This window comes from Octopus bimaculoides, chromosome 15 (genome assembly GCF_001194135.2).
Source record: "Octopus bimaculoides isolate UCB-OBI-ISO-001 chromosome 15, ASM119413v2, whole genome shotgun sequence".
NCBI classification, from domain to species: Eukaryota; Metazoa; Mollusca; class Cephalopoda; order Octopoda; family Octopodidae; genus Octopus; species Octopus bimaculoides.
This window is the reverse complement of record NC_068995.1, coordinates 28489550-28502628: the sequence shown is the minus strand read 5'-3', so window position 1 is coordinate 28502628 and position 13079 is coordinate 28489550. Positions and strand designations below refer to the sequence as shown.

Genomic DNA, 13079 nt, shown 5'->3' with positions numbered 1-13079 from the left:
TATATATATATATATCAGGAGCAAAAATATTCAGAAGTGAATATCTATATTAATATTGTTATTGGTCCTATCTGAAAATTTTGGTTTTCTTCTGGAGTTTTGTTTAGATGAGGAGGTTTATCCCTCTTTCTCAAAGGCTGTCATTACTTTCGAGACAGTACTTCTTGATGCACCAAACATTATTTTTTGGACCTTCCTCCTCAAATGAAGGTAACAGGTAATGGTATCATGAGAGCATCCCATCTGCAGGGCCAATTCCCTAGTGGATTGGTATGGATCTTTATTGATGAGCTCATTCAATCAATTTTCATTGAACTAAACAGGTCAGCCAGATCAAAGAGAGTCTATAAGGTGGAGTTTTCCTTCCTTAAAGCATGAAAACCATTTCTGTGCAATTTTTTTAGTAATGGTGCCTTTTCTATACACTGCATAAATGACTCAAGCAGCTTTGGCAGCTTTGAAACTTTCATTGAAAGTGAAGAAGAACAGATGTTGAAAATGCTAAACATTTTGTACCTGGTACTCCATTATCATTTATTTGAAAAGAGGTGAAATTTATTCAAATTTCAAAAACAATAAACAGATGTTGCTGAGGAAGAAGAGAACTACAAAAAAAAAAAAGAAAACCCGTAAAACACTACAACAAAATTATTTCTTGCATTAATTAAAAAAACATTGAAAAGAAACAAATTTATCCGACAACCTAATATTTCTACTTTTTACTTTATATTGTGGCTTCATCTCCCTCAAGATGGGACATAATTGAGAAGAGTGTAAAACACTACGGTAAAGTGCAAGAAGCAGAGTAAATGATTTTATTTATTCTATCATTTCCAGATGATGCATTCCAGTGTCAAAATGGCTGATGCTATGGGTACTACAACAAAGGTAAACACCAGTTTTTCTAATTTTATTCATTCTATATGTCTTTTTGTTATTTTTATACTTGATAGGCAGATTATAGTTGTTCAATTCAGAGCCATTTCTAATTAGAAAGATTTGGGATGATATGTGTTTATCCTGTCTTTTTTTCATACACTGCATCTCCAGTTACATTATTCAATGTGTCCTTCTCTCCATCTTTCTAAGAAAGTTATTGTTACTGGAAGCTTTTAACATAAAAAAGATGTTTTTAACATAAAAAAGTTATGGGTTAATCACTGCTAGAACATCTTTGTTAATTTCTCTGCTCAATAATGGTAAAGAATAATGCCTCCCAAAAATATGATAGCTTCAGCAACTATTTACAACACGTATTTTCTAATAACTATTTACATCAGTAAAAATTTCAACTATTTCCCACGTTTACCATTTGTAAGCATCATACTAAACTCATTAAAAATGACATTAAATATATGCTAGTAAATTGTCTGTCAATTTGAAAAGCCTAAATGTTGCACAAGAAAATGTTTAAAATTGTTAATTTTGAAATGGGTTATACCCCGAGTGTCTGCTCCCATTCCCCCTCTTTAACTTATTCCTACACAACCTTAGCTAAATACACAATTTCATATGTTTTAACTTGTGTCATTTTTCAGGCATATCTAAGCAAAAAGTAGCTGCTAGCAAATCTTCGATCTTCCTTCTTACTGAACATCAAAGAACACAAGATGCAACTACACAAACCACCACATATATGCACTTAGAACCCTTGCAGCATTAAACTTAACTTACATGATACAATAATAACAAACAATAAATATATGGATTATTTCCACACTATAGCAAATTATAGCAACCAAACATACCTACAGAATCCCAGAACACTACTACATATTATAAAAATTCTCTCTCTTTCTGTCTTTTTTGGGTGAACAGAGAAACAATATATTCATTGAGGTGGCAGCAACAATAACCTCATTAGTCATCAAACACTGTTCTGAGATGCACACAACCATAAATAGGCAATGAAGGACAAGAGCTGTCTTATTTTGATTGGGTCTACTTTGGCTGGTTCTACTGTGGTTGCAACTAGAACCTACAGTTATACAAGCAAACATCATGCTCAACAACAGAAACATACATATCACATGCACAGAGGGTGAAGATACTAGAAATTACCTATAACTTTTTTATAGATAGTGAGACAGCCTCTAAATGGTTTCTTGTTTAACTGCTTTCTTGAGCAGTTGGCTTTCTCAAAAAATTACACTACAGTCTGTGTGAAGTCATAATATATTAGATAACATAGATATACTGTGCCTCACAGAGACAGGATGCTATGACTGGAATGCCTTTGATTATTGATCTGTTGGATCAGAACTGACTTGAGGTTAAACAACATTCATGTCATACAAAAGCAGGCTGGGATACAAAGGAAATGTACCATCTCCAGACTGCTTAAGTCGAGTGTGGTTATTTATATATAGTTACTCTCTTACTTGTTTCAGTCATTTGACTGCAGCCATGCTGGAGCACCACCTTTAGTCGAGCAAATCGACCCCAGGACTTATTCTTTGTAAGCCTGGTACTTATTCTATCGGTCTCTTTTGCCGAACCGCTAAGTTACGGGGACGTAAACACACCAGCATCGGTTGTCAAGCGATGTTGGGTGGGGGGGGGACACAAACACACATACATATATATATATACATATACATATATACAACGGTCTTCTTTCAGTTTCCGTCGACCAAATCCACTCACAAGGCTTTGGTCAGCCCGTGGCTATAGTAGAAGACACTTGCCCAAAGTGCCACGCAGTGGGACTGAACCCGGAACCATGTGGTTGGTAAGCAAGCTACTTACCACACAGCCACTCCTGCGCCTATATTGTGTTCAATGTTTTAAAGTTGCAAGAAAAGACTATTATAAAATAAATATACAGCAATCAGGTTTGGGTTTAAACTTGTTAAATCCTACATATTTATAGGCGCATGAGTGGCTATGGTAAGTAGCTTGCTTACCAACCACATGGTTCTGGGTTCAGGTGTTTGTGCATCTCTGTTTATCCCCCCAACATCGCTTGACAACCGATGTTGGTGTGTTTATGTCCCTGTAGCTTAGCGGTTCAGCAAAGGCACTGATAAAATAAGTACTAGACCTACAAAGAATAAGTCTTGGGGTCGATTTGCTCGACTACTGTGGTGCTGCAGTCAAATGACTGAAATAAATAAAAGAATAAAAGAATTTGTTAAGTCATTTTCTGAATGTCAGTTAAACAATTATTTGATCAGCTACTTCTGTCTTGTTAGTCTTTTTGATCAAAGATAATTGAGCTAATCAACAATAATTTTCACCAAACATTACACCTGCCTTCTCAATTTCTCCGCAGACCATGACTCAGATGAACAAAGTTATGGATCCAAAGAAGACAATGAAAATGATGCAAGATTTTCAGAGAGAATCCACAAAGATGGAAATGTCTGAAGAAATGAGTAAGAACAGTCTCCTCCTACTCCTGGTCGAAGTAGTAGTAATAGTAGTAGTAATACATAGAAATCTATGGAGTGACAGAGTTGGTACAGTGCCAGACGAAATCTTTAATTATGTTCTTTTACATTTTGATTTTAAATTATGTTGAGATTGATTTTGTTTTTGATTCTTCTGAGATTAATATATACAATTAAGTACTGGCATTTATTTAATGATATATATTGATAATATTTAGCTTTGCCATTCTGTATCCTGAGTTCAGAGTTATCCAGGACTGAAATCGATTTACTGGGTTTCCCTGTTCCCTTCAAATTCAAGGTCTTATGCCAATGTAAGCAAACATTATGATACAAAGAAGCATGAGAAAGGAAACTATAACTCTAATATTAATCATGTTTTGTATTTTTAGGAAAGAATTATACATTTAAAACCGTATATTTCTATCTATGCAATTATAAAATGTTGGAAACTGAAAATTGGAGTTTTTGATAGGAATATTATACTGAAAGGGACAGGGGAGGCAACTCTAGGTGAAATAATCATCAGAGATGCTTTGCTCTGTGCAGTAACTGCAGGAGCTACTCAAAGGTTTTACAAACTCTTCTAAATCCATTTCAATGCTGGAAACCCTTCTGTATCATCAGCAGGTATTTCAGGATCACTAGCGTTTCACTCCTTAGCCAGTACACTTCAGATGAGTCACACAGCAAGGACTGAGCTAGTCTTCACCTATGGAAGGTTTCTACTTATAGCTAGTTTCAACTGCTGTGCCTATTTCCTTGATGGCTTTCTTCAGTTGCCTTGGTTCCAGGCCTATCTTCTGATCTAGAAGGAAAGCTGCAGCAACTGGCTTCCATTGGGAATGAGGCCACTTGCCAGCCCTTGACAAGGGCCTCGTCAACTAAATCCTGATATTTTAATTAATTTGAATTGCATATGAAATGCAGTGGAGTGTAAGTTTGATTTTAATTGACTAGAATTAATCAGTTAGGAAGGATTTGTTCTCATGATTAAGAGTATCATTTTAAATCATTAAAATTTCTTTGCTTACTATATCATGTATACAAGGATCCACTTAATTCAATACGTTTCACATTGGATTAATATTTAAAAATTGGATCAAACAATCAGTTATATTTAAATAGTTATATTGTCCATTGTACTTTTATAGACATTATATCAATATTATGAACTGGTATGCAATTAGTAATTGATTACACTGAAACTGTATTTTACTACTAGAAAATCCAGCATGTCAAGTTTTAGTTGGTTTTTATTCCCCATTACAAAAGCTCTACGCTAATGTTTTGTCTCATATTTCTCTGTCCTATCTTTATAAATTGTTCTATAACATATTTTACTTGTAAGAGTGCACTGATCACATATTAAAGTAATAAAAAGGCAAATATGACTTTTTACTGACAGTAACCATGATATACTCCTATTACTAACATAATCACTGCATTTAACTTGACTGTGCTTATTTTTGTTGTTGAAACATTGGAAATAATGAAGCCAATCAATTTATAACTTGTATACTTCCAGGTAAAGCTTTAACATGTTACACTAGTTTCTTGTCACAGTAATGGATGTGGAACCAGTTTAGTTTCATCTCTCCATATTAATTTTAAGATGTTAATTTGTTTTTCTTTTTTTAATTCTATTATATTCTCAGTTCTTGTTGTATTCATATCTATCAACTGTTTTGTCTTCTTCAGTCAACGACACTCTTGATGACATCTTCACAGAATCAGGAGATGAAGAAGGTGAAGATGCTATTGTTAACCAAGTTCTGGATGAGATTGGAATTGAAATTTCTGGAAAAGTAAATACATTTATTGCATTTTTTTTATCTGTATTTCTAAGGTAAATGGAAATATGGGTAAATGAGTTTATGCCATGTATTGCCCCCTTTAACATACAAACTGTCTTGCCAGTGTGATGAGCTATTTTTAAATCAAATTCAACATACTTTGTGATGGACCTAAGGTCTTAGAGTATAAATATTACATTTTTATTTTAGTCATTATATTTGCTGATAAGTGGAGGCGCAATGGCCCAGTGGTTAGGGCAGCGGACTCGCGGTCATAGGATCGCGGTTTCAATTCCCAGACCAGGCGTTGTGAGTGTTTATTGAGCGAAAACACCTAAAAAGCTCCACAAGGCTCTGGCAGGGGATGGTGGCGAACCCTGCTGTACTCTTTCACCACAACTTTCTCTCACTCTTACTTCCTGTTTCTGTTGTGCCTGTAATTCAAACAGTCAGCCTTGTCACACTGTGTCACGCCGAATATCCCCAAGAACTACATTAAGGGTACACGTGTCTGTGGATTGCTCAACCACTTGCACGTTAATTTCACGAGCAGGCTGTTCCGTTGATCGGATCAACTGGAACCCTCGACGTCGTAAGCGACGGAGTGCCAACAACAACAACAACAACATTTGCTGATAAAAATCCTTTCTGAAAGAGGTTTAGCCAGTGAGATCAAATAACCGGGTGTTAGACTAGATTGTTCACCCTCAATAATATGTATCAGACAATGTTGTTTCCTCTTGTGTCTGTTATTCTATGTTATTGTTGTTATGATAATGAAGAATTTGATCAACTCCAAAAAGGATATACAGTTTGGTCAGAGTGAATCCTATATTTATTGATGATAGTGCAACTTTGGTTCATACAAACTACAAAACTAAGGAGCTCCTCTGAGATATCCAGAATATAGCTTCACATTTTTGTTACAATTTCAATAATGCTAATATAACCAAAATATTTGTTATTGTTGATACTTTGGTCAGTCACAGGACAACTGGAATCAGTTATTGCATTTAAATATCTTAAATTACAGTGTTTAGGCTAAATTTAAACATTTTTAACGTCTCCTTTTCTTAGGATCAACTTGATGTATTGGTGAATAGTCAATGTTGTTGGAGAACATAAAGATTAAAGATGTAGTTGAGAAAAAGTTAGCTGATATGGAGGACTGGAAGCCATCTGAATATTGAAAAGAGTTATATCATGATGATTCATGCTAGGTATCAAAATGTTGACATCATGACTACTGCTCAATGTTCTGTAAACACTGTAAAAGCTGTAAGATATGGCGTGGACTGCTGCAACGGAGACTACGAAGCTGTGGCCGGCAGGCATTCTGACTGCATCTGCACACCAGAATTCATGCAACAACTGCAGGACAATTTGATGAAGGATCTGAGCAAGGAAATCTGGGCTTTGATGAGAGAGATGGGTATTGGAGTTATCACCACGAAGCTGGCCCTGCATGATGAACAAGAGTTGCAAGGGACAAATTCTGACAGCCAGGTGGGCTGTTGGGCTGGAGATGATCTGGTTTTTGTCAGATGAAAAGAACTTCTGCTAGGACCAGTTGCACAACATCCAGAACAACATGTGACTTACCTATAATCCATATGATATCTCACAGATCATGAAAATGAAGTTCCCCAGACTTTGATAGTGTTTGGACCTTGGGATGTATCTCTAGTGAGGGTGATATCATGCCACTCCACAACTTTGAACAGGACCTGAAGCTCAATTCAGATGGCTCTGCAAAGCTGTTGGAGATTGGAGAGAGTTGCTGTAGGGAGGCATATGTGTGGCAGCAAGATTCAGTTCCTTGCAAACCTTTGGAAAGAGTCAAAAGTAGTTGTCAGAATTTCTACGACTTCAACTCCAATTTCTGGCTTCCTAATTCTATTGTTATCTCATGGATTATTGTGGGGTGCAGTTGAGAAAGACACCAACTGCTTTGCCTGAAACACCCAAGCTGTACTGGTGGCCAAGATCAAGAAGATCTTCGAAGATCTCTCCAGGGGCAGTGAGGGATATATGCTCCAGGTCTTGAGCTGACTTGAGTTTGGGGTGGAAGCTGTGGATGGGTACATTAAGTAAACTGTTATCTTTCAGCCATAGTCTAGTTGATTTTTTTTGATTTTTTTAAAGTACTTTTATTTTTGGTTGAGATACTAACCTTGCCAGTTCCTATCAAGTTGTCCAACCCATGCTAGCATGTAAAAACGGACGTTATATTTTATTGTTGATGATAATGATATTGTGTTTTTCTTTTTCCTTTTATGCAAACTGTCAAATTTGGCACAAACACCCTGTAATTTATATCAAAGAAATCAAAATTGTTTCATTATTAGATATCAAACATAGAATTGACTATGCATCTTCAGCCTTTAATCACTGTAAATTGGTGTTTCTAAACAACAGAACATCTCTTTAAACATTCAAATTCATGTTTATTGGTTACGCATGTTGTTATAAGTACCAGTTGAGTAGTGGGGTCAATATGATTGACTTAACCCCTTCTCCGAAATTGCTGGCCTTGTGCCAAAATTTGAAATTATTATATAGTGCTGGGCAAGGTTCAGAGAGCTCTTACTGCTACTGGCGACAAAGGGACTCTCACTCAGAGTAAAAGGCAGACTGTATGATGCATGTGTACGAACAGCCATGCTACATGGCAGTGAAATATGGGCTCTGACGGCTGAGGACATGCGTAAGCTCGCAAGAAATGAAGCCAGTATGCTCCGATGGATGAGTAATGTCAGTGTGCATACCTGACAAAGTGTAAGTATCTTGAGAGAAAAGCTGAACATAAGAAGCATCAGTTGTGGTGTGCAAGAGAGACAATTGTGCTGGTATGGACACGTGGCGAGAATGGACGAGGATACTGCGTGAAAAAGTGCCAAACCCTAACAGTTGAGAGAACCCGTGGAAGAGATAGGCCCTGGAAGTCTTGGGCTGAGGTGGTGAGGCAAGACCTTCAAACATTGGGCCTCACCGAGGTGATGACTTCTGACCGAGACCTTTGGAAATATGTTGTGCGTGAGAAGACCCGGCAAGCCAAGTGAGACCTAAATCCAAGGCTTCTGCCAGGGGTGTAGCCAGCCCACTTATGCGTACCTTTCCTTCATTGGACACTAAACCCCGCTTGCGAAGACTTTTTGAGGCAAGTGAAATTGAAATCGAACTAAATTCGACGACTGGCACCCATGCCAATGTTGTCTCCTTTATTGGACACGAAACTCAGCTTGCGAAGACTTATTGGGGCAAGCGAAAGCGAAATCAGGATGACACCTGTGCCCAGCGTCGCCTTTTTGGCACTTGTGCCCGTGACATGTGTAAGGATTTTCGAGCGAGATCGTTGCCAGTGCCCCTGGACTGGCTCTTGTGCAGGTGGCACATAAAATTTTGAGCCTGACTGGCCTTTGTGCGGGTGACACGTAAAAGCACCCACTACACTCTCTGAGTGGTTAGTGTTAGGAAGGGCATCCAGCTGTAGAAACTCTGCCAAATCAGATTGGAGCCTGGTGTAGCCATCTGGTTTCACCAGTCCTCAGTCAAACCGTCCAACCCATGCTAGCATGGAAAGCGGACGTTAAACGATGATGATGATGATGATGAAATCATGGCTATTACTTTAAAGTGCTTTGGATATGTTGGAAGTATTTCAGATGGAATATTTTTGCTGAATCTTTGGAGTAATGTTGTCTGGAGAATAATCACATTCAACAAATTTTTACCAGTCAAACACTTTTTGAATTAATGCAACAACAATGGTTGGATTGCTATGTGACTAGAACTGATAATTCAAGATTGTCTTAAAAACTGTTTATATTACCTTTGCCATAAGAATGAAAAGAACTAAGAAGCCTGCTGAAACAAAATTGGCTGAAAATTATCTCCTTAAATCTGGGAAAACTAAAACTGAACATCTGGCTAAAGCTAACAGGCTTAGAAGAAAGTTATCCATGGCCAATTGTCACATATGAAGGGGAAGCAGATCAGAGTGGAACATTCTAAAAGCACTTCCAGTCTAAAGGATTTGTGCCAGCTTTCTGTTTTTTTAAATATATTTTGATGTGAATGTGAGATGTAGATTTAATGATCTTAAGGATTTAATACATAGTTGTGTCTTTGTTGATGTCAGAACACAGATGTAAACAAACTTTACAATAGTGAACTGTCACACATATTGTACTATGTATTATTGAATTTTTTTCATTTTTGATGAGTCTGTTGGCCAGATAGCCTAATGTGTTGTGTATCTCAACTTAATCATTCAACTATAATTTAAAAGTGTATTTTATTAGGCCTGGCAATGTGTGCACAGAGCAGTATCTGTAACAGAATGTCTGTATTAAGAAGATGATTCACTTCCATTTTGCACAAGAACTGAAGCAATTTCACTTAAAATTAAAATTTAATTTGCTGAAAAACTTAATCATAGTTACCTCCAGCTGAATGTAACTGGTTATTTAATTTCCTTATAACTTAGTTTCTGTCAGAGAGAACTGCATGTATTTATAGTGCCACTATTTCAATAGATGCTATCTAACCAGAATCAGGGCTCTCTTTACCCTTTATCATGAAATTAATAATGGATTTCTACTTTTTGGAAACTTTCAATGTTGGTAACATTGTTTTTTTTTCATAGTCTAAAAAATTCAAACCCTTGAAGCATGGTCCATATCAACAAAAGTCGAAGTACTGGTTAGTAATGAGTAGAAAATTCCAGTGCCATCTGAAAATATTTGTACATTCAAACAAATATTCTGCTGTATTTATATATAACAGAGTTACTTCCTCTAATGCCAATGTATATTTTACATTTTGTATCATATGAGAATGATGAAATGGCTATAAACCTTTGAAAGCCCCATGCTAGAATCAGATGAATGAAATCAATGAAAATAAGAATGAGATATTAAAAAGTTTTGCATGCAGTAAGATCATTACTATAGTCATGGTCAGAAATATGCAGACTGTTAACTTCTTGATGACTTCTGGTTGATGGTAAGGTTTTTGTCTTAGATGGCGTTAGGACTTTGTCTGAGGAAGTAGTCCATTACAATCATGAAGTAGTCAGAACGTTTTCTTTGGTCTAATACCACCTTTTAGAAATTTAGTGCTTCTATTACAAGGATTCCGATCAGAAGTTGTTATTCTCTCCCTACCTATGTTTTATATGTTTTACTTGTGGATCTTGGCTTTTAGATAAGTTCCAATCACACCAATCTTATCAGTCTAAGAGTAGAGCCTGTAAATGATTTGTGCCTTTCTACTCTGCTTTTTCAATAACTTTAAAAAAATACCACCACAATTGTCTTCTGCTTATCCCTTGAATGCATTGTCAATTTCTCAGTTCATACACTCTGCATTTCATGCGAGTAAATACACACACAATGAATCATACTTGACTTATTCTCTCCAGTCTCTGCAGATCTCCCCATTTAATGCCTATGCCTCACTGTCATACAAAATCACATTCTTGGTGTTAGGAAGGGCATCCAGCCATAGAAACCATGCCAAATCAGACTGGAGTCTGGTGCAGCCCCTCAGCTTACCAGCCCTGGTCAAATTATTCAACTATTCGAACTAGACAACGGACGTTAGATGATGGTGATGATGACGTCGTCATTGTTGTCTCCTCCTCCTCCTCCTCCTCTTTGGCAACATGTTCCCATATGAGAATATTTCAAAACAGATACATCTCTTGATGACTTCCTCAAACTAATTGGAGCACTTTAAATTTTCAGTATTGTTCGACATATCTTTTGACTTGTTTTCAGTGAATTCCTTTATAATGTTGACATGTAGACCATTAAAATACATGTGCTTCTTTGTAAGACAAATCTCCCTTTAACTTTCATATTCTTCCCCTTATTCTTTTCCAAAATATGGAATTTATACTTTCCTCACCCATAGATACCTCCAGCTACTCTAACTGAAAGTTTTGCTTCCTTCCTTCCCTAGTATTGTTGTACCTTTACTGCTATTCAAATTCATTTGAGCCTCAGCACCACTTTGATTGCTACTGATGTCAACTCAGCAAACTCTCTTCTATCAGAAATCACTGTCTCCTACATCTGTTTCCAATTCACACACATCCTGTTGAAATTTTTTCCATTTTTTCCAATGCCTGGTATCTTTTTCCCTTCAAACCCAGTCTCTATCAAAACACCATCTGTACTGCACTACTTAGATCCCTTGATCACTGCTTTTGCTTTATTTTCAGGTAGTTCAAATGAAACACATATCGATCACTGTCCATACTATCCCCACAGCTCATAGCAAAAAATTTGTTTCAATCTCTTAGATATGTTCATCACAATTTCATATATAACAAATCTACAATTGTTCTACTATTGTATAAGCAAAATCTACACCTGTGATTTCTGAATGAAGCACCAGTGATACCAAATAGCTCGCCATTTTAATTCCAAAATAATCTCTTCCAACATTGCACAATTCTCCTGCTAGTTACTATCTAGATGGGCCTATACATATTCATTGCCCGTATAAAATTAATTCCTCTATGAGATTTTTCAATTTAACTCATTGTCATCACTATTATATGCTTACTGCTCTGTTTTCCCATCCCCCAAGAAATACTTCACCCCTTTTCTAGTTATACTGCTTGTTATGCAATTTCTCATATTGACACTTATATAATTATTTTTATTGTTACCAATATCATATCATTTCAGACATGTTTCAGTCATATCCTGAAAACACCTCATGTCTTGTATATTCATAGTTTAGAATGTTATTACTTTCTGTGTTCTGTGTTTCTCTTTAGAATATCTTCATGCAACGTTAATATATCACTGAGTTGCACACTACTTAAATGATATATTACACTGTTTACAGAACTTTCTGGCACTATGTACTATTCTATCTTTTAGATACATTTATGTATCTTTTATATAACTTCTCCATTTCCTCATAAGAACTTACTAGTAGTTGTGTAGAAGGCCCCTCTTTAGCTCTCATATCCTCCTCTTGGTTCAGTTTCTTCATACTAACCTCATAATGTAGAAAAGTAGATTTCTCACTAAGAATTTTTTTTCTTGATCAAGAAAGTTGATCTGTCACAGTACCAAATGATTAGTAGACAAGCATTTAGTTAATTTTATTTAGTTGTTTATCTTTATATAATTGTTAAATTTTCTACTATTATTCTTATATGTGTTCATACCTTTGAGGTAGCTCTCACAAGGGCCCCATAATGCTAGTTTTTCTGTTTTATCTTGCTTGTAGTTTACATGTTCTTTATAAATAGATGCTGACAGAAAATGTTTTTAAACTTTTGTTTTTTTATAGATGGGTGAAGCTCCATTGCCAGTTAAAAGTTCATTAGGTCAAGCATCAAAATCAAAAGTTACTGATGATGAAATTGAACAGCAGCTGGCTGCATTGAAGAACTTGTGAGCTTTGAACAAAAGCAGAATACCCTTATAATGCTGACTATAGTTTACTAAAATCTTTCTTTATATTCTTTGTACATACTATCATGATACTTTATAATTATTTTAATATGTAATTATCTAATGTTTTTTTTAATGAAATTGAATAAAGAAAACAAAGCATTGAATTGATGAAAGAAATTCGAAAGATGTATTTTATATGGAAAATGATAGTTTTCATAAGGTTTCTTTTCAAATGGCATTAAAATATTTGCAAGTTTACTTTTATTGATTCAAATATTAATAAGTAGCACTAAGTAGAATAATAACTGTACTTAATATATATTTCACATTGTTTTAAGTGGGGTTTAGAGCAGTAATTCATTCACTTGATACTTTCATGATCACTTCCCTTTACTGTGCTGCGGATTCATTTTAACTATAGAAAAGGACACGCTCCAAGACTACAGACCTAACAACAAACTTGGTAT

At 35.9% G+C, this 13079-nt stretch overlaps 1 protein-coding gene across 1 annotated transcript in view; it reads left to right on the top strand.

The window, feature by feature from the left end:
* The window catches only part of LOC106874374 (charged multivesicular body protein 2b), a 68096-nt gene extending 55226 nt beyond the window's left edge, over nucleotides 1–12870 (top strand). Inside the window, exons 5-8 of the mRNA XM_014922087.2 lie at nucleotides 838–888; nucleotides 3275–3377; nucleotides 5094–5200; nucleotides 12506–12870. Coding sequence (XP_014777573.1) covers nucleotides 838–888; nucleotides 3275–3377; nucleotides 5094–5200; nucleotides 12506–12613 — 369 coding nt within the window. The 3' untranslated portion in view covers nucleotides 12614–12870. The remainder of the gene's footprint in view (nucleotides 1–837; nucleotides 889–3274; nucleotides 3378–5093; nucleotides 5201–12505) is intronic.
* Nucleotides 12871–13079: the final 209 nt, after the last annotated feature.